Source organism: Tyto alba, unplaced genomic scaffold (genome assembly GCF_018691265.1).
Source record: "Tyto alba isolate M040663 unplaced genomic scaffold, T.alba_DEE_v4.0 Super-Scaffold_21, whole genome shotgun sequence".
In the NCBI taxonomy this organism is placed as follows: Eukaryota; Metazoa; Chordata; class Aves; order Strigiformes; family Tytonidae; genus Tyto; species Tyto alba.
Window position 1 is genome coordinate 17,586,513 of NW_024881295.1, and position 26,714 is coordinate 17,613,226.

At 49.5% G+C, this 26,714-nt stretch overlaps 1 protein-coding gene across 1 annotated transcript in view; it reads left to right on the forward strand.

Annotated features, from left to right (window-relative positions):
* Positions 1 to 6,873: 6,873 nt before the first annotated feature.
* The window catches only part of SLC6A12 (solute carrier family 6 member 12), a 41,809-nt gene continuing 21,968 nt past the window's right edge, over positions 6,874 to 26,714 (forward strand). The window contains exons 1-6 of the mRNA XM_032986266.2: positions 6,874 to 6,940; positions 16,699 to 16,895; positions 20,699 to 20,833; positions 22,287 to 22,427; positions 24,024 to 24,111; positions 25,705 to 25,837. Of these exons, the coding sequence (XP_032842157.2) occupies positions 16,703 to 16,895; positions 20,699 to 20,833; positions 22,287 to 22,427; positions 24,024 to 24,111; positions 25,705 to 25,837 (690 nt within the window). The 5' untranslated portion in view covers positions 6,874 to 6,940; positions 16,699 to 16,702. The remainder of the gene's footprint in view (positions 6,941 to 16,698; positions 16,896 to 20,698; positions 20,834 to 22,286; positions 22,428 to 24,023; positions 24,112 to 25,704; positions 25,838 to 26,714) is intronic.

Consider the following 26,714-nt stretch of genomic DNA (forward strand, 5'->3'; position numbering starts at 1 on the left):
GATAGGCAATGGCAAGTTATCTGGCTTGGTTTTCTTGGGCTTGGCTTTCCCCAGTTTGGTGTTGCTGGAGCCTGGTGACCTGAGATGGGAGACAAGTCGATGATGGAGAGGGCTCAGGAGCCGTCACACACAGAGGCTGTGAAACTCTGGTGAGCACCCAGTACTGAGGGGATTGTTGCTGGGAGGGTTTCTGAGAGGGCAGATTTAAACTCCGGGAGGGAGAACTCACTGATCTATGGTCCCTGAGGCTTCATCAACTCGGTTCCAGAGTGCCTGTGGAAGCCTCATCTCATTTCCAGGCTGTTTTCCCGTTTTCCATGTTTTCCATGAGGGTTCTTTTGTTAAGCTCCATGTGCAACCACAGTTGAACCCCACCTATGGCCAGCCCTGCACCTCCCCTCTCAGCAGCTCAGCCGCTGGGTTTCTGCACCCCCTGCCTCCGGAGGATGCCGGTGATGCTGAAGGCACACAGGGCTGGGGGGCGAGAGGGATCCGGTCGGGGCTGAACTGGTTGTCACAGTTTTCCTGGGCGGCCTCAAAGTCTCCGAGCTCCAGATTTCCCAGATGCGGCAGCAGTTCGTGGTGCTCGCGTGTCAGCCGAGGGTGGGAAAGAGCTTGGAAACCCAGGGAAAGCCTCTTTTGGAAGAGACCCACAGTGGGATGGAGGATGGAGCCACCCAGCCGCCGTGCCACTTGAATGTGGTACTAGCTGGTAGAAATTACTTCCAGAAATGAGTGAATGGAGTTCAGTACAGAAATTTATTCTGTTGGCTTTTTGTATGAATCATATTAGATGATCCAGCAACAGATATTTTTATTCATGCAATTCTAATCTTAAACAGAATTATACTTTCAATTTCCAGTAATATCTATAAGAGGTTTGGCTCACTAGGAAGATATTTTAACGCTAATAAAAAATAGGAATTGTCACAGCCGTCTTCAAAATATGGCTGATGTAGAACGTCTCCTCAGCTGCATGCAGGCAAAGTGGGAGTCTGCTAAAAGGCTTGTGACTTGCTTTGTTCCAAAATAGTCTGGTGTCCAGTGAATTGGGCATGAGGTTTATTGATCTGGTTATATATGAGCTAGGAAACCTCCCAGGCCTGTGTTCCTACATGACCCAATTGCTGTAAAGCTTTGGATGAGCTAGGCAGCTCAGATAAGCAAGAAAAACAAAGGTTTCACTTGATGTTTTTAAATACGTCTTATTTTTGCTAGGACTTTAGGACAAAGTATTGGAACCTATGATGCCTGGCTTAAAATAGGAATCAGGTATATTCTGTATTGCTCACTGAGAAGCTTGATGAACTAAATCTGAAATGAATATATTTTAAATTTGCAGACATATTTTTCATAGCACTTTTTAAGACTCTATGCTTAGAGGGAATTTTGGTGAAATTTGGAATATGGAGATTTTGGAATATGGTGATTGCTCGTGATTTGGAATATGGTGAAAGGGTTTTCCATTGCATTCAAAATCAGTTCAGTTGCAGTCTGTGGAATTTACCCCTACTCATACCTTCTCCATCTGGGGAGATGCTGATGTCCCTGGAGACAGGAGATGTGCGGTTCTTGGAAATTTTCTACCTTCAGAATCCAAAATCTGCAATGTAGCCTGAGGATTCAACCCATTAGTTTCAGAAAAATGGGGAGGAGATTAAAGAACTCTCTTTCTTTTCTTTCTTTCTCTTCCTTCTTCCCTTCCTTCCCTTCCTTCCCTTCCTTCCCTTCCTTCCCTTCCTTCCCTTCCTTCCCTTCCTTCCCTTCCTTCCCTTCCTTCCCTTCCTTCCCTTCCTTCCCTTCCTTCCCTTCCTTCCCTTCCATCTTTCATCCCACTTTCAAATGAGAAATTCACATAAAAATAAAGAAGTCCCTGAGATTCTGTCCTGGTGCTTGGAAAGGATGACTGACCTTTCTGTACACCTGTCTGCACAGCCCAGGCTCTGCTTTTCCCCATGCTGTGGTGCTTGCATCAGTGCTGCCTGGGAAAGAGTCTCAGCCCCCTAATCAGGCAAAGAGATGCTGCTGGTGCTGCTGTCCTCCTCCATGGGTGGAGATGCCCACACGGGGAAGAGGAGAGACCTCAGACCTCGGGGACAGACCCGTGGACCGGGATGCATCTGTTCCTGTGGGGAGCAGCCCAAACCTGGGCTCCCAGCATGTCTGAACAGATACCCTGAGGGGTTCTTTACCATTTGCCACTAGTGATGTAAGATGGTTTTCTGCGGATATTGAAGAATCATGCAGTGTAAGTCTTGTTGCACATTTAGGTGGCAAGAAAGGTGGATGTGTGGGGAGAAGACAAGTCACGGTGCATAAATGGAGAGAACAGAATAAGATTAACATCTTAACACATGGGATACATAATCCTGTGAAGCGGAGATCCCCAAATAATCTGTTAAATGTGTCCTACAGGCCAGTGCAAATGAGCATATCCCTCAGAGCAGGGTATTTGGCTGAGTCCTTGTCTACTAACGTGGTTAGCCTGCAGGATGGGGATCTGCACAGCACAGATAAGGGAAGTGCATGTGGGGGAGCCCAAAGACGGATTCAGGAACTCATTACTTCTGAGAAGGTACCAGTGACTCGGCTTGCCCTCTTCTCCATCTGACCTGTCCAGAGTCACATCACTTTGGGGAGCAACGTGCTCTTCTCTGTCTTTGCAGACCGACCTTCTCCTCTGCATCCTCATGCCTTGAGCATCGGAGGTGTTTGCTGTCACAACACACGTCCCACGACAGCAGGGTCAGCTGCCCTGAGGAAGCAGGGAGGGAAAGCAGGAGCAAACGGGCACGTATCCATCTGTCCTCTGCCTGCCTTTCTTCTGTGCTCCTCCTTGGTCTCGGGTCACCAGTGAGCATTGCTGTTAGACCACAGGTGTCCCCCCAGCATCGCTAATCTTCCCTCCTGATCACTTTTATTGCTGACACTGGTTTCCCTCTCCCACACTAGGGATGCTGTGAAATGGGGGATGTCTCACCCTGCCTGTACTTCCAAAGGTGGAGGTTCCTGACAGTCTCCTCTTCACTGGGAGCCCAGTGTAGGAGTGGGGCTGTGGCTGCTGGAGCCCATCATGGTTCTGAGGGGCCTCGTCAGCACTCATTACTTTGGTTATGTTCACTTGTGATTAGTTATGGTGAAACTGTTGTAGGAAGTCACAGACTTAATTAAGCAGAAATTAGCCATAAACAGAAAAAATAAATTATATGAATGCCTAGGGGAAACTCCTCTGCAAACATAGCATTCAGGCAGCTAGGCAGGTTCCTGACCAAAGAAGCAGCTGTGCTGTGCCCGTGGGGGAAATCGGTGTTTTTCCCGTTTCATTAGTAAAGGTGTCAAGAGGTAGGATTAGTCTGGACAAGCGAGGACAGTGGTGGATTCTCCTGCAGATGGGCAGCCAGGGCTGTAAGTTCCTCTGTCTCCAACACAAACCCCAGTGTCCACCTGCCCCAGCCCCTAACATTTGGAAAGCAGGAGCACATTTTGGATGCACTTGTAGGGTGGGGAGAAGACTTTTGCGGAGGTGCCTGATGTCTCTGGGTTTGGGGTTAGCCATCTGTCACGGAAAAGGCTGGTGTTGCTGGCTGAGTCCTGGTCTCCGGCCACGCTGGGCCTGGCAGGATGAGGGAATTGGGTTGTTTTGAGGAGTTTTCCCCCTCTGCTGACAGGAGGGGATGGAAACCCATGCGGCAGGCTCTGGGCTGGCAGCTGCAGTGGGAGTGGGTCCCTCTGTGCAGTGGGATGGCAGTGTTTTCCCATTCCTCCCATGCACCCCAGGGCACATCAATGGGGCTCTGTTTTGTCTTGGTTTCCCTGCCTACAAAATCAGATGCTGCCATCCCTTCCTTTGCAAAGCCCCTCAGGATGCACTGTGGGGAGCTCTATGGAGAGCTGGGTGCTGTCAGTGTCAGAGCCACACGTGGTGTTTTGGGGGGTGTGTGTCCCAGCTCTGAGAGCAGTTCATGCTGGATGGGGAGGGGGTTGCTTTGAACATTTCCAGGATTTATTACGAGCAGAGCTTCCCTTTTGGGGATGGAGTGCTTAAGAGCATCTTCACCCACAGTCTCCCCATCCTTGCTGCCAGCAGAGCTGCTTCTTCCCCTGCCAGCTCTCTCCATATCCCTGTGTCAAGACACTTTTCCTGGGGTTGCCATTCATCCCCCCGCCAAGAAGTTCCTGGGGCTCATTCCTGCCCATGTCTGTCCCCTGTGCTGGTTGAGCCTTGGCTGTGGCTCCTTTGGTTGGGCTTGCTTGCAAATTTGCATCCTGCCACATTGTCCCTCTGCTAGCCCCTGTGGAAAGCAGCTGCCTCTGCCCATGGCAGTGGTGGAGGAGGAATCTGTGACATGGGCAGACCTGCTGTCAGACTGCCCTGTCCTTTAGCAGCCCTGCCCTACCTACACAGCTTCACTGCCCAGGGTGTCTGCTCAGGGGCTGTCTCTGCAAGCAAAGGTGGCAATTTGAGGTCAGGGAGTGTGTCAACCCTTCCCTTGCCCTCTCCTGGGATGGGGCTGAGCGCAGTCCGTACCCCCCACAGCTGAGCTGGTCAGAAGGTGATTTCTGGTTTTCAGTCTGGGCAGTCACACTTGTTCAATCCCTCACATGGAGGCTGCCGCAGTGGGTTAAAAGTGCCTCATGTCCGTAGCAGGATTTAAAAACATAGTGAATTATTGCCTGTTGGGGAAATTCTGAAGCCTGAGTATAGCTTCTGGTACCTTCTGGGCTGGAAAGCAGAAATAGCAGCTTTTTTTCTTGCTGGAGAATTATTTTCACACATTGCTGGATAAAGTTTTCGTTTAGGTTGACTTTCTTCTTGTTTTACGTTAATGTCTCAGGTCATTTCCCATCTACAGTTTTGCGAAAAACCTGTGGTGTTCCTGTGAAGCACTTCAGTGTGGATAAATCAAGTTTTTAGGTCATCTCTGCTTACCTATGCTTATCTCAATCCCCTTTTCATATCTGGATAACCTCTACTGAACCTTTTCCCCAGCTGTGCTGGGTCACACCAGTCTGTGGCAGGACAGGCAGCGGCACTGTCCTTTGTTGGTAGGGATGAAGGCAGTGCAGTGCCTGTGTTGTGTAGCCAGCACATGATGTTTATCTTGCAGTCTTTCAGGACTTGAGAGGCAGCCCCCAAAAGGCAGAAGATGGACCCTAGCTCTGCTGATGTTGATTCCAGCCCATGCAAGGGAAGAATCAGCCTATATTTCTTTGGGGGTGGGACCAATCCACTCAAATGGTAGGTGAAAGTCAGGGCTTTGAAAAATGGCACGCTTGGAAAGTTTAATCCTGGAAACATGATACTGCATGTTGTCTTTGGCTGCTTGTGAAGAGACATTGCCTGCTCCAGCTGCCACCTCTGCCCTCATGGCCCCATTGCCCAACTGGGGCTCCTGGGTTTAGGGCTGGGCTGGCTCGGAGCTCCCCAGCCCCAGGGATATTCCCCAGTGCTCACCTCCAAACAGCTCTGCCCTTTCTTTGTATTGCCTGGCAGAATGGGCTCAGACCGGCTGCCCTCAGTGTCAGCTGAGGTAGTAAATAAACATCCCCAAAGTAGGAGACATTTTCCCCTACTGCCTCCAGTGCTGACCCCAGTGGTTTATCCTGAGGGTCCTGCCACGCACCAGGGTGACTCCCTTCGTGTGCATCTCCAGCATCGTGTGTCCCCAGGGCAATACCGCATGCCCTTATGCGATCTGATTCACTGGCTTCTGGCACCTGTGGAGGATTTTTGTGAGATGATGTTACAAACGACCTCTACAAAGCATGCCAGTTTGTAAACCTACTGCTTCCCCACTCTGCAGGTGAGCTCCTGGGTTTTTTATTGAGGGGCTGGGGGATAATCATCCGGTGAGCTCTGGCACAGGCGAGCAGATCAGTGTCTTAGTTTCCATCATGCTTGCTGCTGTGGTTTGACCACATGGGTACATGAAAAGGTCAATAGGAATTCAGTAGGTACATTAACAGACACAGCAAAAACCAAAACAGATGTAGTATTAAACGTAACATTCAAAAAAAAAAAAAAATCTGAGCTGAAATATCTTGAGAAAAATGGCATAACTGGAATGCCTGCTGTTCGTGCTGGCCAAGAGAAGCCCTGGAGAAGTGCATCAGGGCAGAGGTGGGTAAAAAAGGCTGCTCAGGCAAAGGCACAAAGGGATTGCTGACTTCTAGTGAGCTACAGACACTATAAATACAAAGACTCTGGCAGTATCTCACCCTGCTGACAGAGCTCTCCCCTATGAGCTGTGTTTGCCCTCGCAGCGTATGGCACAGGCACAGAGGGGGCTGTGTGAGCCCGGGACAAATGTCCCCCCTCCACCCGCTCTCTGCCTTTTGCTTTGATCCATCTGCTTGATGGTGCTGGTGAGCCTTGAGTCTGGCCGCCGAAGCAGATTTAGTGTAGCAGTCCCTGGAGATGGAGATGAGTAGTTCTGCACATTTGCAGAAAGATTTTAAAGGGATGACACTCTCCTGCTAAAGCACTGGAGACCCAGAGCAGTGGGGGGCACGTGGCAGACAGCCGGGGCCATGCCATGGGGTCTGCAAGGGGAGGGCTCCCTCCCACTGAGGTCAAAAGGACCTAGAGTCACTCCACTGATTGCTGCGGCTGCTCTCTGCAAACTTTGAGCCTCTCTATCCTGCCTGACCATGGCTGCTTTTTTTTTCTTGCTTTCCAGTCAAGGCCACAGTTCAGGGTCTGGAGAGGTGTATGTTGTAAGGGAGCTGGGGAGAAAGTTCTCCTGGCTGGATGCACCTCCCTTCCTGCCATCCCACCACCCACACATCAGCTGGGTGATAATTTGTGGAGGGGGAGGGACAAGAGGAGGAGAGAGGGGAGTCTTTGCCTTAATTCTTGGCACTCAGTGGATTTCCTGCTTGGCCTCCAGTGGGACGGGACGGAACGGGCTTGCCTGGGGGAGACCTGTGCTGGGTTCAGGTGAGTTGGGTGTTTGCTGGTTGAGCAGATCTGACTGGATGTGTGTGTTCATGCCGGGAGTGCTGGTGTCTCCGGTACTCCCACAACCAGCTGCCTGCTGCACGCTGGGGAGCGGGCCCGCAAACCTGTGAGGGGAAAAGGTTCCCAATGTTAAGCAAAGGAAGAGAGAGCTGGAGGATGGGGAGAAAATAGTCTGTTTGGATCAACCTAGGGAAGAGGAGTTTTTTCTTTCAGTGGTTCCTATAGGAGAGGCCAGGCAGCAACGCCGATGGGGGGGCGGTTGGGAAGCTGCAGAGCAAAGGGATGCTTGAAAGATGGGTCATTGGTACTGAAGGTTGCAGCAGCAAAGAGAGAGAAAGGACTCAACAGGAAGATTGAGAAAAGAGATGAGAGTAGGCCGGATGGGGATGGGGAGGAAGGGCAGCAATGGCTACATGATCATAGGTACAGGAGCAAAGGTGCTAGGAGTGTGGTAGGCTTCAGGAAGTTCTGCTCCTGCAAACATGAGGCAGTGACTCCCTCTCCTCCTGTGCTGCCCTGCAGAGGTGCTGGCCCTGGCGCATTGACTTGGGGGCTGCAGCAATAAGAGAGGTGCCTGGGAGCGTGCTCCTTCTTCTTCTTGCTTCAGAGGCTTCATCAAATTTGTTCCTGTGTAGGTGTGAGACAGCACAGTTTCTGCATGTGCTAAACTCTGGGGATCTGTGGGCATATTTGTGGACGAGCCTAGGCAGAACACACGGGGGTTTCATAACACCTGATCTGTGTCTCCTTAAATCAACAGTGCTTTTGAAGTAATCAGTGCAGATCAGGGCTTTCATCCAATGCCATTGGAAAAGCCGTTGCCCCAGTTTTTCCTCTTTGACAGCTGCTGATACGCGAGGGTGAACCTTGGACCTGACTTTTGCAGCTCTGCAACAGCTTGCTGGATTCATGGGTGCAGATGTGGTCCTTGAACAGGGCAGGCTAACGAGCCCTGCGCTGTGTCTCTCTACCTGCCCATGCTCCTGGGCAGGGCTATAGGAAAGTTCGGGTGCCCCAGGCTGGAAAGGAGATACCTTGCCTCTCGGAGGGTGCAGGGGGGATGCAGTCCCGTTGCATTGCAACGCAGCGTTACAGCAGTCACTGCTAGGAAAGGGTTGTCCCCATTTCATCTGACGTGCCTTGTCCTGTGCACCAACTGGAGATGGCTGAGCCTGCCCAGGGTCAGCCGAGTAGATCCCCAGCCCGCACGTGAGCAGGACGCGGGGTGCTGGGCTCCATGTGCAGGGCTGAACAGGGAGCTCAGTTCTGGGGATGATCACGGCAGGGACGCTGTGCAGCACTGCTCTGTGATGACTGCGCACGTGTCTGTGCCGAGGCACTGGGCTCTGCACAATAAGCTGTTGGCTCCTCTCATCCTCCATGCTGGGAGGCGAAAGATAACATGTCATAACCTCATCTGTCTTTAGGAAGAGTTTTGCTTGAGTACTCCTCCCCGCGCTGCCCATTTCTCATCACTCTGATAGCAAGTGCCCCCAGGCTGTGCTTTTGGGAGGTTAGGCAGGGTGTGCCTGCCTGGGGGAGTTTGTCTAGAAGCGCCTAGAGCAGTGCGATGCCAAATCCCCTGCGCTGCTCTCCCGCCTCTGAGCCACGGACTTTTGGAGACGTTGGCTACCAGTGGTGCTGGCTCCTCTGCTCTCCTGCCCCGAAGCGGCAACCCTGGGGAAGCGGCTGCAAGGCTCAGATGTTAGGGGCTGCAGAGGGTTAGGATTTTTGTGCGGCCCCACGTGCACGTGCGGAGGGTAGCTGCTGTGCTGCCCACCCTTCCCTAACCCCTCAGCCTCCAGGCTCGGGCTGTCCCGGGTCACCAGCAGCCGGCCATGCCGTGGCACTGGGGGCTGGCAGCCTCCCACCCTTCACCTGCCCTGCCCAGGACTGCTGGGTGGCGTACGCCTTTTCCCGTGAATTTGCTGCCCCGGTAGAGGTGACAGCCCCGTAGCCACCGCGTCCCCTCCTGTGGCCTCTGCCCTGTCCCCGTGGGGGCCACCGCAGGTCGCTGCCCCGCCGTGCCCTGTTTGCAGAGCGGGTGCCGGGGCCGCGCGGCTTTCGCCCTCGGTGCCGTTCCCCTGCTCCGCTCCCCCAGCCGGTGGCAGGAGCCACGCTGTCCCCACTCCGCAGCTGTGTGCAAGGACTTCTGAGCAAGCCTGACGCAGCGGCGGGACGTCGGCCACACTCCTCTGGGTGCCGGGTCCGGGGGCCCGCGGGGTCCGGGCTGCCTCTGGGTCTGCGGGAGACCTGTCGCTGTGGTGCTCGGTAAGAAAGATGGATCCTGCCGGGGCTGCATGCTGCTGGGCCTCCTGCTATGTGGCAGTGGATACGATCGGACTGTGGGCTGAGTGGAGGTCTTGAGAGTATCTGGTTTAATGCAAAGGCTGGTTTCTGATCATATTTGCACCCCATTTATGGACTTTGGCAGTTAGTCTTGGGTTTTTTCTAGGCTGAAGTAAGGAACCATCTCTGTGTTTCCGTAGCCCAGAGCAGGGATGGTGAGCCACAGACACCGACAGAGCGTTGAGAACAACAGCCTGTGCTGCTTTTAGCGAGGGATTTGCCACTGATGCTCAGGAAAGTCCAGTCACCATTAGGTACTAGGGAGGCTCTCCTGTCCTGGCAGCAGAGGGCAGGGCAGGAGCCATTTGGTCCCCTCCTCAGCTGGGGGTGTGTGCTCTCAAGGATGATGCTCTATAATCCTTGCAGCTTGTATCACAGATGTACATGTCATTAGTAAACTCACAGTTGCTTCTTATCTCGCTTTTGCTGGTGTCGGTAAGCAGCAAGCTCACTGACTGCAGAAGAGTTGCTCTTATTTCACATTGGAGAAAATGTAAGCAGGATCTGATCCTTGTGACAGCCTCCCGTGCCCCATGAACCTTGCTGAACAGATGCTTTGAGAAGGCCCTGCAGCCCACACAACCTGGAAGTTAATTAGAAGGTGTAAAGAAGCCAACTACCTTTCAACAGCTTGAAATGAAAGGCATTTTGACTGCTGTCCTGGAGTTGATCAGTATTTCTCTTGCTACATCTTTCCTTGCCTATCTCCTTTTTGCAGCTGGAGCGAGCAGTTCTCCAGCAGCGTTTGGGTTTGGAAGCAGCCGTGGTTGAAGCAGCCATGCCTGTGCACATAGCTGCTTTTAGATTGGCTGGAAAACACTTACTTCTACTGCTAATATTTTCCTGTCCATCTTGCAGATATGACCTATTCCAGTAGCAGCCCCCACGCACTAATCTAACTGTGTTTGTTCCTTAAGCTCTACCTTGGCACTGCTGTTCCTCACTGAGCCCTGATTTTCTGTCTGCTCCCACAACCGCCCCCGCCTCCTGCCATTGAAATGCAACGCAGGATTTCAGCTGCCAACTAACTGCTGGCTCATATTGTGCAACCAGAGAATTTTTCTGTGTCCTCTTGCTCCTCCTTTTGTAACGCAGCCCAGCCTGCTTGCTTTCTGATTCCTTCTTCCCCACCTTGAACTGCAGTTTATGTGCTTGGCTGCTGCTTGCTTCACAATGAAACCAAGAAATATAAATGCAGTGCAGCTGTCTGCAGCATCACCTGCAATTCTGCCTGCTGCAGCTCAGGCAGCACCTATGAGTGTCCAAGTGCTTTAAAACTGTCCTTCCTCTAATAAGTGTTATCAGCTGCTTTTTAACAACATCTCTGTTAGCTGGTCGCTCTGTTTCACTGTTTGCTCTTGAGATTGTCCTTCTCTCATTTGCCTTAAGGTAAAACAGCAGAAGAGCTCAAACAGAGGATGTTAACTTCCCAGCAGTAGGAGCTCCTGTGTGATGGCAGTTGGGAACAGGCAATAAGTCTGCTGGAAGAAAAGCTGTAGGAGAATCTCTAATGGCCTCTTTCTTTGGTGCCAAAACCCCAGGTGGCTTCTTTCTTGTCTCTCACTTCTCTTTTGCTCCTTTTCTCACCTGAGCAGACCTGAATAAGCCCTTTTTGCCCTGGGAGAGGCTGAGGATACCACCAAGTTTTGCTTTCAAAGACCACTTTCATTCTCTTCTTCTGATTCCTGCCTCCCCGCTCTAGTTGCAGCTTGTTCCCAAATAAAGACAACAAATGTCACTCTCCTGCATTTCTGCTGCGTGTGTTCGGCACATTGGACCCAACTGGTAAGAGTCCACAGTACTTCAGGGTTGTCCTTGGCTTTCCTTGCCTTTTGTGGCCATACTTGAGGGATCCCATGATGGTAGGTAGCTAGGTAGGGTAAACTTAGCTCAAAATTTGTGACCAAGGGGAGGTTGGGATGCCTCATTCAAATATTAAGGTATGGAATTTGTTGGTGTGGTCTGTGTTTATTGCTGCCTGCATTCTGCCTGCTGTCTTTCCAGTGCCTGGGGGAATCCAGGTATATTCTTATTTTCTCGTGCTATATCTCATGGGGAAAAATGTGACTGCCTCCACGCAACAAGCCCACTACCAAGTCCAGTACTATTTCATACAGAGCTGTCTGTTGCACTGGGCACAAAGGAAGCCCCCTTCTTTCTGTGGGAAGACGACAGGCTGGGGGTATGTCTGCAAAGGGATCTTCAGGCCTGGAAAAAGGCACCTCCTCAAAGTGATGAGGGTTGAAAATAAAGTAGGGCACCTCTAGAAGAAACTGGCAAGGTCAGAGGGAGCTGAGAAGGGAAGGGGATGGTGGTGGGTGAGTGGGTCCAGGGGGTGGACCATGGACCGCATCAGGTGGCATCTTAACAGTTGGAAAAACTTTATGGCAGAGGCGAAAAAAAAGGCTGGGAATGAAGGAGTCAGAGGATTTTTCTCCAAACTTTGGTGAAGCAACAGGAGAAAAAGTTCAGGCAGGCAGCGAGGTGCAAAGTCTTTTCTCTGAACTCCTATATTAAGGAGAGGGGCATCCAAAGGGAGAAGAAAATGTCAGCCTGTCGGGGAGGATGTAACACAGTGGGTGGCTGTGGCTGCTGTGGGAGAGCCAAATTGTTCCTAGCTGGAAACAAAAAGTTATCTGAGTCTCCATCTGGACTGAGAACATATAGGGCAGGGGCACAGTAGAATTAGATGTTCAGGAAAAGAGCCAGGAGGTGTGTGAATAGGCTTTCTTATAGAAACAGCAGGCAAAGCAGAGAGGGAAGTAGTGGGGATGTGCAATCCTGTGTGTCACTTTGTCTGGGAAGGGAGAAGCTGAAACCTGTGGCACGAAGGACCAGAACTTCAGGCACCAGTTTAATCTACCACCTGTTCCCAGTTGAAAAGGTTTGATTCAGTAACCAGGGCGCTTTCCCCCTTTTTGAAACAGGAAAATGAAGCCACAAGTGCAGCATCCCACCTTTTGGTCTGTTTTTGTCGCAGCCCTGTTCCCCATTGCAGCATCCCAGCTTCGGGTTGTCCTGTTCGGGAGCCAGGGGACATGTGCAGAGCCAGGGCCCTGGTCCGGGTGTCCCTGAGGTGGAGGCTGGTGACAGGGCTGAGGCTGTGGGCTGGCACTCCTGGGATTCCCTTCCTGGGGTTAGGTGAGAGGAGGTGACTCCCTGATTGTGATCTCCCCTTCCCCCGTGTGTGAAATAGGTCTAGCACAAAAACAGGCGAAACACAAATATTAGTAGAAATAGGCTGACTTTTAGAGTCACCTCGCATTAAAAGAACAAAAGCAAACAATTAGATAAGTCCCCTCCTGTCAGCTTCTCATGACATCCTCAATAAGCCCAGACTTAAGCATGATTGTGCTTGATAATGTGCCTCGGATTGCAGCGAATTGGAACGTGCCAAGGACTGTGACAGATCAAACGCGTTTCATTAAGTATGTGTTATTTTTTCCCTCACATTTGACAGTGCGTGGAGCTCTGCTCCTCTCAAAGATGAAGAGGCTGTGCTGCAGCATCTGAATGAACCGATTAGCCAGCTGACAGGCCTTGCTGCAAGCAGGCGGTGGGGAAGGGGGTCTTGCCTGGGCTTCAGAAGCTGAGGAAAGATTGGCGGGAGGATCTGATGTTTCTACCTCCCGATCCAAACCAGCAGGCGAGCTAAGTGAAGGCGACAAAGTTGGGACTGGGAGGACCTCTGTGCTGGTGAGTTGGTGAGCCGCAGAGCTGCTAGCTCTGTACCAGCCAGCTTTTAGGGTGTATGCCTTGATTTCTGGGCTGCAGCACTTCCTTTAAATGTGGGGTTAGAGGTTTGTATAAGCCCGTCAGGGGACTGATTCAGCTTCACGCTCAAGTGTAAATCCACACGGGTTGTAATGCTTGGTGTGTTTGGGGCAGTGCAAACCGTACCAGTAAATAGGTACTTTCCAGCGTATGGGCCATAAAGGACAAGGACTGGGGAAAAAAGAGAGGTTACTTCCTTAGTGCCCTGGCTCATCTGCATTTGACACTGAAACTGATTGTGCCCACTGCAGTACTGCCCATATATAAGGCCTTACTGGAAACAACTAAAAACCCCTCTTAAATTTAATAGGGGACCAGAATCTTTCTGCAGTGTTTTTGAAAACACAACTATACAGCCTGGAGGATGGTCTTCACTGATGCTTGACTGCCTTCCTCCGTGGTTTATGCTCCCCTGTCCTTGCTGCAGCCCCTCTTACTAAAGGTAGCATTAATGCTTTGCATGGGATCCAGCCTACTGGTTCAGAGTCCATGGAAATCTGCTGCTGATTACAGAGGGAATGAGATGGGCCCTTCATCACTGTCGGGGTTTACCCCAGCCAGCAACTAAGCACCCCACAGCCGCTCACTCACTCCCCACTCCGATGGGATGGGGGAGAGAATCAGAAGAGTAAAACTGAGAAAACTCGTGGGTTGAGCTAAGAACAGTTTAATAATTGAAACATAATAATAATAATAATAATAATAATAATAATAATAATAATAATAATAATAATAATAATAATAAAAAAAACAGAAAAAGGAGAGAGAAATAAAACCCAAGAAAGATAGGTGATACAAATGAAAAACAATTGCTCAGCACCAACCGAGTGATGCCCAGGAGTCCCTGAGCAGCAGCCCCTGGCCAACCTTCCCCCCTAGTTTATATGCTGACCATGACATCATATGGTATGGAATATCCCTTCGGTCAGCTGGCGTCAGCTGTCCTGGCTGTGTCCCCTCCCAACGTCTTGTGCACCCCCAGCCTCATCCCCTCAGCCTCCTCGCTGGTGAGTCAGCATGAGGAACAGAAAAGGCCTTTACTCTGCATAAGTACTGCTCAGCAATAACTAAAACATCCCTGTGTTTACACTGTTTACAGCACAAACCCAAAACACAGCCAAAACTAGCTACTATGAAGAAAATTAACTCTATCCCATCTGAAACCAGCACGAGCATGAAGGGAAGTGGGGGAAAAAAGGCTGTTGTTGCCCTGGGCATTTAGAGAGCAATTGGTGTATTACACTGTGAGATCTGGTTTCCTTTCTTTACTTAAATGAGAGCGGGAGGAAACATGCCTTGCACCAAAAAACTGCTTACTTGCTTATAAACAGTAGAACTTGTCTTCATATGCATGCATCTTTCTTTGCCCCAGGACTTGATATATCCAGAGGGTTAGCATTTAGGAAATAATTTCATTTACACTGAGAAACTTACAGAAGCAATGAGACATGGTGATAGCAGATGTCTTGTGTGGAGGAAGTGCAAGCATGACCAACCAGTTCCTGCTCCTGTTTCCCTCTTGCCTCACTGAAAACTACACCAAAACAAGTGTTTCTGTGCCAGTTTGATGTTAGGGCTACTTATTATTCCCTGTTAGGTCAGACTCCCTGGTAGTGCCCACTCCCCATGACATGGCTCATACCCTGATGCTAGCCCAGAGAGAGATGACTGGAGAGACACTAGGCACAAGGAGGAAGGGAATAGTTTGCCATCATGGTCCTGGCACACCACCCTGGTGCAAAGGGTTGATGGATGGGTTTGGTGGTCCTGTCAGGTAGAGGATATCAAGGGTGATGAAGTCTTGCTCACCACTGACTTGCTGACTGGGAGAGGTCCCTGGCCTGAGCTGCCTCCAGAGCTGTGCTTGGACTTTGTGGGGAAGAGACCAAGCTGAAGTTGTCCAGAGCAGATCCAGCAGCAGCAGAAGAGTTAAGTAGTGTGAGTGATGCACATTGCTGCCCCTGCTGCTCCCTGGAGATGGTTATGTCCCCTTAGGAGGCATGAAAGGAATGATAGATATGCCAATAAAAAAACTATCAAACTACCAGAAAACTGAATCTGTAAGTTATTGTGAAGCCCTGGTTTCTTAGCACTCTCAGCTGGTGAGAATGGAAGCAGAGATGTTGCTGCTTTGGAGAGACTTGTTTCCAGTACAGTTTCCTAATCCCAGAATGGGAATGTGTATCCCTTGCTGATGCCAATCACCCCTTCAAAGGCAAACTTCTGCATAGTTATCCCACCAGTGAGATGTAGCTAGAGTTAGGGCTTCCCTGGCATAGTTCATCAGCTACCCTGCTCGTGTCAGGTCTGTGCTTTCTGGCTTGACTCGCATGTGCCTTTCTACCTCAGGTAACTCATTAGAGCAAGCTTTTGAGGAGAATTTTTTAGCTGAGTCAAAGGGAGCTTTCTCTCTTCACACTGTGTGTTTCTTATAATCAAATGCCTGTAAACGATATGAAGATGTTGTCAAAAGTAAGATTCAGTCTGGTCTGTGTGAATTTTGTCTGGCTTTATATTAACTAGCCAATTAAAGGACTTTTTGTATGACAGAAAATTCTACCTTGTAACGAGCAGCCACTAACTTTGTTTAATTAAGATGATGCTAAACATAATCCAGGATTTCATGTAGGCTGGAAAGTGTCTCCCTTGTACTCTACAGGCCCAGTCACCTTCACCGTGCCTCCCCCAGCAGTGACTTTGCTCCATGTTTCCACAGCTGGGCTTTTTCCTACTAATATTTTCGCTGCAATAATTGAGTTTGTCTAATCTCAGCACTCCCTTGCCCAGATCTGAAACACTTCACAAGTATGAGGTCCTTTTGCTTATCTCAGGGGCTTTGTTTCCTTGCTCTGTATTCTTTGCAGGGTTGGGCAAAGGTGTGGGATTCATGCTCATGCCTGTTTGTTACTGAAGGGAACCTAGGTCAAATAAACTTGTGTGCATTTTGCTGAAGTGGCAGGCTGTACAGTAGTGTAACATGGTGTCCAGGGGGTCAAAGACAGCGCTCCTGGCAGTGCCTTGAAGTAAGATGGTAAATTGTCCATTCTTGTTCAGACTATTAGTCCGTAACACTTCTATCCTGCCCTCTGAAACACTCCAGAAGGAGACAGTTGATGTATAAAGCACACGAGGAAGGCAAACTCCTTCTGCCCCCGTGCCCTGCTCCAACTCCTTTTCTCTTCCTCTGAACCGGTGTTTCCAAAGTCCCAGCCAAGTTTCCAGCAATGATGGAGATGCAGAGCATTTAGTCAGGGTGCAGGGGGGCAGATGGAGGTACACTAAGGCTGCTGGTCTGGGAAGGATGAGGAAGGGGGCTGTGGCAGGGGGAAGGGTGAATTCAGGGGTGAGTCCAGTGAAGGGGTGGTGTGGGTGAGCCCGTCTCACCTGACCAGTGACCTTTCCTCTGTCCCTTCAGCACAGACTTTCTGTCCCAAGGAAATAACTTGGGGAAAATGCTTTGTGCTGACACTACAGAAGCCATTTTCCAGAAGAAACCTCACTGTGATACTAGGAACACGTCTCTTGTGGTGACTGGTTCCCTCCCTCCTCTTCCCACCAGTGTGTCCTGCACCAGCTCCCTACGTCCCATGTTCTCTTTTTCCTCTGTCCCACAGAGCTATGACAAGAGCTGTGGATAAGGAAGGAGAGCCCAACAGGGCCATCACAGCTTCTGAAGAGATAAAGAAGGAGGAAATGGAAGAGAGAGGCCAGTGGAGTAGCAAAATGGAGTTTGTGCTGTCTGTGGCTGGGGAGATCATTGGTCTGGGTAATGTGTGGAGGTTCCCTTACCTCTGCTACAAGAACGGTGGTGGTAAGTTCACATCATGCATGAGTTGTCCTAGGTCTGTAGGCATGATGAGACATATGGGTGTCCCATTTCACCTATGCCTCATGTGTCCCTGCATGCACTCCCTTATTCTCTCCTCCAGAAAGTTAGGTCCTGTCAAAATCAGGAGGAATAAAAACTGAGGTGTGAATCGAGCTCCCCAGTGGGTTCTGTTTCTCAAAACAGCTCTCCCAAGTTTGGATGCCATATTGAACTTTAGTAACTCTTTAAGATTCTTGGGCATCTTGAGAAACAGGTGGTCTTCCAAGACCATCAAGTACTGTGAGTGGTCAGGAAGCCATCAGAAAACTCATACATAATTCCCTTTTCCCACTCTCTGTGTCAAGCTCACCTCTCTCAGGCCCTTGTTACAGAGGAAAGGCTTTGAGGGTGCTGGTATCCTTGCAAAGGCCTGATACCCCCTAGAAGGACATTGCTACCTTTTCCCCAGGAACAGTTCTCCCAGTGGTCAACCCACTGCTAGGGAAACCCATCCCCAGGAAGAGTTCATTCCTCTTCCTTTTTGCTTCTTGTGTTACCCTCCTTTTCCAATAATGCTGCAATAAGGTAATTACATGGTTAAAAATTAAACTTTCTCATAACAATAAAATGAAACTGGGAAAGAGGAAGAGAATAATTGACTGTCACTAACTTTTCTTGGTGAATCAAAATCTAACTTTATATAAAAAAAAGGAGGAATAATAAATTACATGTCAAATACAGCAATAACTTCTCTTTCATTCTTGTTCTCCAGAAACACCTTGAAATAACACTTTAGGACTTGCATGTTCCCCTCACTTTAAACGTTGTTTCTCTGCAGACCATGCCATAAAGGACTTTCTTTCCAAGGTGCTGTGAGCTTTCACCAATGGATGAGTGATTCAGCTGTAGTTCATCCCAGGACTACCAAATTCCTGTCCACTGTGCTGTTACTGGAGTTTATCCAGATCAAGCAGGAGTCAATACAATGTCTACTCTGAACCAAACGGGGGTTGGATAAGAAGATGGCTAAAGAGAATGGAATTGAGTTTTTTCTTGAACCTGGGATGGTTTTTAACAGGTCCTCCAGTCTCCTTCTCTGACGTTTTGATAATAGGTACTGGAGGCACCAAAAGCAAGTCAAATTGGCATGGGTTAGTAAACACCAGTGGTGCATCTGATTGAACAAGCCATTCTGCAGTGATGCTTTGAGAGAAAAGTCATGGTTTTTGCATGGAAAATTCCTTCCTGAGCTCAGATGATATCTTTGCATAGTTTATGCCTATGGTATCCGGTTCAGTAGTCCTTCCAATTGGTATGGTAATTAGTGTAAGTGGAAGGCTACTTTTGTTCATTTTAGATATCTATTGAATAACTTTTTTTGTGTGTGTTTTTTTTTTAATTAAACTACTCTAGAATATCTAAGGCTGTGATTCAGAGGCCAATGGGGCTAGGCTTGGAAAAGCTTAGGGTGAGAGAGTCTTTCCCTCACAGTGCCTTTGCAGAAAGCATGCTACAACTGTAGAAGGTATGTTTCTCTCTCTAAGGCTCTAGGGAGCCAGATGGCAAACAGACTAGTGTGCGACAATGCACTGCCTTTCCCATGACACTCAAAGATATTCTCGCCATTAGAAAAGTCCTTGAAATTGCAATCCAGACATTTTCCACCGATAAATGTTGTGTGTGACACCCCCTTCCCATCCCCACCCCTATCCCCAAACTGGAGACTACTGTCCTACCACCTTTCTCCACCTTTGGATGTACTGAGATGGTTATAAAGCTATAAAGATAGATATCATAAAAACAATTGTATTAACTTGCTGTAAAACTACCAAGTGTAAACGTATCTATGGTTGCACTTTCAAATTTGATCTAAATGCTCAGCATCCTGAACTTGCTATTGGCTCACAGGGAAAGAGGGTCTGTTTCTAGGGGCCCCTCTTAGGGCTAACTCTCATCCAGTGGAGCAGCAAACTGGAGAGGAGATCACAACTGGAGTTTGAGCTGGTAACTGCTCTGGGAAGGTTAAGAGAGACAAGACAATAGATGTGTAAGAAAGCCATCATTACTCAGAGACCAAAATGGATCAACCTGTGGGAGAAATTGTATCAGAGAAGAGGGTCTGGGACCTGCTGAAAGAAATAGTATCAGAGGAGAGGGTCTGGGACCTGCTGAAAGGCTCATCTGTGTGCAGGATAGTAAAACTGTCTTGCAGATTGGGCATGCAGATAGGTGTCTTGCAGCACCGAAAACAGCAACTGCTTCTAGTTCAGCATACCTGATCTAGTGGATGGTTGAGCAACCTGATGTAGTGGAAGCTGTCCCTGCCCATGGCAGGGAGGGTGGAACTAGATGATCTTCAAGGTCCCTTCTGGTTCTATGGTTCTATGATATGTAGTTCCCATTCCCTGCTCTGCAAACCTGGACTGAGGCTGTGAACCAGCCTTCCTCCCTCTGGCCTCAGGACCCCTGCAGCTACGGCACAGCTGTGTTTCAGGGAAATTTGGATGATCCTTGTTATTGTAGCATTGTTGGCTTAGAAACAAGGGGAAATGTTCCTGGTTGCTAATTGTCATGGGAAAGAATTTCAGTGCGAATGCCTATGCTGGCAGGGGAGGAGAGGGCCTGGGGGAGAATGTCTGGCTCAGCTGAGAAGGGGGCCCTTGTCTTGGTTGCAAACAGCCGAGATGCTTCTCCAGGCAGCAGTGGTGGGAGGTACTCAAGACCAGAACATCACTTCATGGGTTGGCCGGACCTTGACAGTTGTTCCAGTGAGGAAGGCAGTGGCCTTGGCCTGTTTGGAGGGGAGTGAAAGTGTGAAAACCTACATTAACGATGGGGAGAAAGGCTGAGAGGTGATAGAAGGAAGGTCAGCAGCGAAACTGAGATCTCAAGGGCTGTTTTGAGCAGAGCAGCAAAAATATTGGGTGTTTCAGTTTGGAAGCAGAACTGAAAAGAAAGAGAAAAAAGGTTCAGGCAGCTGAACAGGGCATAAAACCTTTTTGTTGTTTTTGTTTTGTTTGTCTTTTCTAATGCTTTGGTTTTGTTGGTCATTGTTTCTGGGGAAAAAAACCCTGCTCTCTCTCCCCTTCCTCTTCCATTTCATCAAGGGTTAATCTGAAGGCTATTTCAGACTGATTTCTCTTAAGACATTTCTCTATACTTTAATAAAAAGCTGAATTTAAAGAGAGAAGTTAAACTTTTTCATTTTGAAAATGCTGGAGAGGTACTCTGTTGCCCTTCCCCTATTTCTATTCTTTCAGTGCAAACTGCTTTCCAAATTTGACGTGAAATATGTCTCAAGCAAATTTATATCCTGGCAAATTTATTACTTACCAAGAAATGTCACCAGCCTCCAGGTTTGTATCCTCTGGGCAAGTGGGAGTTTTGCTGTGACTCCTGGGAATGGCAGAACAAATGTGCTTATGTGAAACAAGGACTCCTTTTGCTTTGCCTGACTCCTGCTGAAAGCTAGAAATGAGGTCAGGAGAATGAAGCAGGGACAACTTCTCCAGCACTGTCTTTTTTTATCCCCTTGCCTGGCTACTCCTTGCCTCTAGGTTTTGGCCAAGACCAAATGCAGAAGTACTGCAGTAGCACAAGACAGATCATGCTTGTATTTTTTTCAGAGAAATTATGGTATTGGAGTTTTTTTTTTTTTTTTTTAAAGCAAAGGTTGCACAGTTACGTCAGAGACATATTTGCGTTTAGCTAGCCAATTCCAGCTGTGGCCCCAGGTACCTGACAAGGGGTGGTGGGGATAGAGTTTTAAAGGGGTTTCTGAGGGAGCATCTTACCTGTCTCTGCAGGAGCCTTCCTTATCCCTTACCTCATCTTCCTCTTCACCTGTGGGATCCCCCTGTTCCTCCTGGAGACAGCACTGGGGCAGTACACCAGCCAGGGAGGGGTCACTGCCTGGAGGAAGATCTGTCCCATCTTTGAAGGTCAGCCAAGTTACGGAAATTACTGGCAACACTTTCTAACAATTAGCGACTCGGAGACTTTTTTGGAAATGTTATTCTGTTTTTTTTTTGTTTGTTTGTTTGTTTGTTTGTTTGTTGTTTTTTTGTTTGTTTGTTTGTTTTGTTTTGTTTTGTTTTGTTTTGTTTTCTTTTTTTTTTCTTTCTACTTCATTCTCCTTCACTTCTCCTCTCTCCCAGCCTTGTTATCCCTCCTGGTGACTGCTGTGTGGGCAGGGAAGTGCCCCGACCCCCCAGTTGTGAGGGTGTGTGGTGCTGGCTGGGGACTGTGCTGGTCCAACTGAGCCACGGTCTCTTAGATGCTCAGAGCTCAGGAGAGAGGAGAAGCAGGATGTCCAGCAAGCAGCAGGATGGAAGTGTCAGTACACAAACACCTGCATGTAGTCAGGACAAATACCAAAGAGAGAAGAGGATGAGGAAGGCTTATGGTGCTTTCCCTTTCCACCACTGTGCCCACGGCTGCTGTGGCAATATTTGCAGACTGGTGTCATGCAAACTGGGGGAATCACACTGCATGCACTGACCTGACAGCCTGGAGATGGGCTGGGGTTGTGGTTAAGTCACAAGTATAAGAACAGGGACTCCTGGGGTCCCTGGGGGAAGGTTATTTAATGGTGTTAATATGTCAATGAATCTAACATCCACAATTCTCCTGTCCAGAGGAGAGCTTATTACCCAGGTTTTGCAGATGGAGAAACCTGTGCTTAGGAAGATTAAAGGCCTGGTGAGTTTGCTCAAGCACAGGTGTACAGAGCTATTTGGAACTCCCTGGGGAGTCCAGGACCTCCTGAGCTGGGACACCCCTGTGCTCTGGCACAGCGCCTGGTGAAGGACAGCAGTAGCATCTCAAAGGGAATGGACAACCAGTTTTAAACAAATTAATTGGGACTTTCTGATCTGATTACCATTCTGATGTCTCAGCAATGGGCACAAGCAGGACCCAAGACCAGAGCTCAGCTCCTAAGTCTGTACTTTTGCCCCAGCACCATACTTTATGCATGATGTATGTCAGCTGTGAGAACCTTTTTTTTCTTAGTCTTTCCAGAAGGAAGAAACTCACCTGCATTTCTTTATTTGTTTTCTTTAAAGGCTAGAGCTGGCTTTCCTGCAGGAGAGGCAGTGTAATGCAGTGGCATGGTAGTGGTCAGAAAAAAGTTTTCCCATCACCAAAAAGTATTCTCCCTGTTCCACCATAGACCTGTCTAGAGATATCAACAATGTTTCCTGTCTGCATGCACAGTCACAAAATCCTTTCTTTTTCCCTGATGTAGGCCTTGCCCTATTCTCTAGTGAGCCATGTGGTTGGTGTTGCACCCTTCTTACCATGGCATGGTCTATGTCTTTGCTTAGGGTTAAGCCCAACGTGCTGGGAGTTGGTTGGCAGCCCCAGCCTCACCTCCTCTGCTTTCCTTCACAGGAGTTGGCTATGCCTCGCAGGTCATTGAGTGCTATCTGAATATCTACTACATCATCATCCTGTCCTGGGCACTCTTCTACCTGTTCAGCTCCTTCGCTGCAGTGCTACCATGGGCCAGTTGCAATAACGCCTGGAACTCAGGTACACCTTCCCTTGGTCAGCTTCTAGCTCCTTCCCAATTCCCAGAAATTATCTGGGTTTTGTAGAGAATATTTTTTATTCAGATAAAAAGCTCTCATGAGCTGCAGTGTGGCTAGGGACTCCTGCAAAGGTGACTGTCTTCATTTACCATGGGCAAGTGTCAGGAAGGGTGAGTGGTATGACTATGCCTAGCAGCAGGGGACAGCAAAACTATTTTGGCATGGAGATATTTTAGGTGTTGAAGATGTCACTGAAAAACCTGCGTTTTCTGGCAAGCAGGAGAGTTAGGTGGGTTGGGAGAGTTTTCAAGCCAAACTGGAGTCCTCCTGATGTGGCAGGAGCTTTTCATTAGCTCTGGTACAACAATTTATCTTACAGTTCCCTTACTCTACATGACTCCTTTGGAGTTACTGGGACAGTTGCTGCCATGTACTAAACGGCTTCCTTTGTGCACTCAGCTTTTGGCTAAATCAGGCCAAGTCTGTGCTGGATGATTTTGCCAGTACATGTCTCCCAATGCATGAACAAGTTACACACAACCCTAGAAGCGCTGTTTTTCTGGTCTAATCACATCCATACAAGCCCCTATACTGGCCAGGGTTCCCATCTCCTCACGCCCACAATTCGCATAACTGCCCAGCAGAGAAGACCTGGTTTTGGTTTTATTCAAGGCATTTGGACTGTGCCTGGGAAGATGAAGTAGATGTGAGGTAATCCTCATGGATCTGATGTCCTTGACAGGCCTTTTTTTACCATGTTCAACAGCTTCTTTTGCTCTCAGTGGAAAGCCAGGCTGGAAAGAGCTTTGGCGGCAGCTTGGTTCCCTCCCTTTTTCTCTTGGGTCTGATGATTCATTTCTGTGATGTGTTAAATTTCTCCACCCCATGGGCCATTCACTCACAGCTTCCTCTGCCCCTTCAGCTCAGCAGAGGTAACCAGCCTTTTAAAGAGTTGATGTGATTCCTTCAGCTTCCCCAGCATGGGTTTGTTTGTGAGGAAAGCCACAGATGTTCTCTTAACAGGCAAAATCTTCCCAGCCAGAGCCGGGCTTCCTCGGTTTTCCGGTGGATTGTCTTTTGCTTGCCAAGTGTAAGATGAGGTGCATTTCACGGATGGGTGGCATCTCCTCTGGTTTTAGCAATTTCATGCTATGTGACAGGGTTGGGGATGGCAGAGTGGGACATGAAGGCATCTGTGGTGTGTGTGAACATATGTATGCATGTGTAGACAGGGAATGGTGTGTGGTGTGGGAGGCGAATGGGATTTTCTATCCTGGCTAGTCATAGCGGCTATCCCTCAATAATGTATATTTTGCAGCCATCTGGTTTCCATTTGGCAGGGAATTGCTCTCGCCTTCCCCTCTCCCTTTCCCGAAGCCCTCTGGCTACTGCTGGATTGGGATTCGTAGCTGGGGAGAGCCAGAGTTTAATGAGATGCTTAATGAGATGCAAGAGTTTAATGAGATGCTCTATAGCTTGGGGTGAAGGGTCTGTGTGCTGCCAGAGTGAGGGTTAGGGCACAGAGGGGAAGGAGCATCCCTCATGGAGGAGCCTTGGAGAATTTCTCTGGCTCATCAGCTTCCTTTTCTTTTGGTAGATCTCTGTGTGGACATTCTGAATAGCTCCAGCCTGGACAACAGGACCTTGCCTGCGAACGCCACCTCCCCAATGATTGAGTTTTGGGAGTATGTGATCACTTTCCCTCTGTTCAGGCTCGTCTCTCATCTAAAGGCTGCAGCTGTAGGAGTATCCGGGCGGAGGGCTGTGCATCTCTGTAGGACCAAGTGAGGTGCCACGTGTCAGACCTGAACACGGGGAGCACAAGGCACCGAGCTGCCAGGGAGATCGGCACAGAGCCCATGAGGGCTAGGTACACGCCGAAGGCTGCTCGCAATGCGCCTGCCCAAGGGCGTGCGCACACGCACGAGTGTGTTCCCGTTCTGGCATTGACGTGTCTGGGTGAGCGTGGCCACAGAAAGAGGCACCAAAAGAAGATGAGGACTTGCTGTAATCAGGGGGTACTGGTGCTGGGTGTTGCAGGCTACTGTTGGCAGGCAAGCATGAGAGGCCAGGACAGACTGAAGAGTCGTCTACAGTGAAACGGAAAGGGAGAAAACCGCTTTTCGCCTTCTCCTGACCATGTCTTGCTTGGTGCCTAAGGGAGGTGGTCCTTCAGGCTGCTCAGGCTCATCCCTGGTGAGCAGGGATCTGAGGCACGTGTGAGATGCCAGAGAGGAGCTCAGGAAGGTTTGGTCATGGGGCTGAAGGCACTAATACACCTCTGAGGGAGGGCTCCTGCAGCAGGCCAGACAGTGTCTTAGAGAGGGTCATCACTGCAGTCTGGAGAGGTTGAAATGGCTGCTGGGGCCACGCTACCTCTCCACACTCAGCTGAGGAAGCTCTCATAGGAAGAGGTGTGCCAGGGCCTCAGCTTCAGCAGTATTTATTTTTTCCCCATTTATGGCTCCTGAAGTGCCTCTGAGAAGGCTGAGTGTCCTCTGTCCCTTGCAGCCACCACAGGGCACATAGAAGATGATGTGCACCCGTGAGTGCAGAAGAAGTCTGCACAGTGCTGGACCCCCTCTCCAGCTCTATTCTTTGCACATACTACATAGCGAGAGCTGTGACCCCTCTGAAATGATTGTTCAGATTTTCTGCAGAGGTTGCAAGGGCGAGGGGACTCTGAGGGGACTGGTTTGGAGGAGGGTGTGCAGAGGAATTGTAGGTGTGGGGTTGGGCTTCTGAGGACTTCATGGGCCGCAGTGCTGAGCTCTTATGCAGCCCACCTTCATGATGGTGATTCTTCAAGGAATGGAGCTGAAGGAAGGTCATGGGAATCACAAAGGCCATTTATGCCTCTATATAGGGTGTCCGTAGTGCATGGGGAGGCCAGGGGAAAAGCTGTGGCCATGGGGTGTTGATAGCATTGGTGGCCTGCTTTGGATTGAGTAGTGTCTGTTGGGCAGCTGCCAGGGTGGGAGAGCAATGGGGAGAAAGGGGTGATTTTGTGTTGCGTGGGTCTGACAGGCAGAGTGCCATGGGCGTGGAGAGTGGGAGGGCTCGGGCGAGCTACAGGACACGGTGGAGCAGCATCAGCAGGAACAACAGAAAGGGGAGCCCTAGGCAGAGCTGGGGTGATTGGTGTGACTGGGAGCCCGGGGCAGCTGTGTTGTGGATAGTCTATGAAGTCTTTGGATGGGGTAATATGGGAAAGGTCTGTATGGGTGAGTGGGGTCTGGGGTGTTAATGATTCTCTCCCTGTCCCTGGACACCGGCAGGAAGCGAGTCCTGGGGCTCACGGATGGTATTCACAAACTGGGCACTGTGCGCTGGGAGCTGGCTCTGTGTCTCCTGCTGGCGTGGATCATCTGCTACTTCTGCATCTGGAAAGGGGTGAAGTCCACAGGCAAAGTAGGAACGCAGATTGTCCTCCTGGTCCATAAGCCTCATTGTTACCCATCTTACATTTCTTCTTCAATCTCTTTTTCCTCTTCATGAAGTAGAGGCCGGAGACAGAGCACCAAAGTCAAACCTAAAACCCGGTGGGCCATACTGATTTGCACCAGCTGTGTTTGACCCATAAGAAGAAGAATAAAAGATTAGGTCAGACAGGGAGCGGAGAACAAGGAAAGACCTGGGAGGACCCTTGGGTCACCTTTTCCCTTGCAGATACCCACAGTGGCTGATGGATGCTCTCCAAATGCCCTTGGAAGTCATTCACTCGCTAATGTGCTGTCCTGGTGTGGCTTGCTGGTGTTTTTAACAAGATCCTCTGCAGTGGCAAATTTCCTATCCCTGGCAATAATTAAACACTGGAGCAAAATAGACAAGCTGCTGCCTGTAACCAGCTCAGTGAATAGATAATGAATCTCACCTGCTTCTTTGGGTGGGAGAGGTGTCTTTGTGCTCTCCTTTGTACTCTCCCTGCCTCTGTGGTTTTTGGCTCAGTGGGTCACTTTCTGCATTTTGCTAGTGAGACTGGAGCCAGTGCTTGATCCTGTAGATCAGCTGGACTGGTTATCCTTCTGGAGTGAATGAGTGTGTGATGCCTTGGGGTAGATGTTAGGGACACTGCTGTGGCCTTGACTTGTTCAGGACCTCCTTTTCTCCTGGAGCTGCAATGAGTTGGGTGGGTCATTAATGATGGTTGGGTCTTGCGGGCATCCAGGGGATGTCCCAATAATAAAGAGAAGGGAACCAATTTCTGCAACAGACTTCTTCCTTCAAATCACTACCTCTAGTATTGGCAGATGTTCCCTGTAGTACTGGACACCTGTGTTTCAGTGTC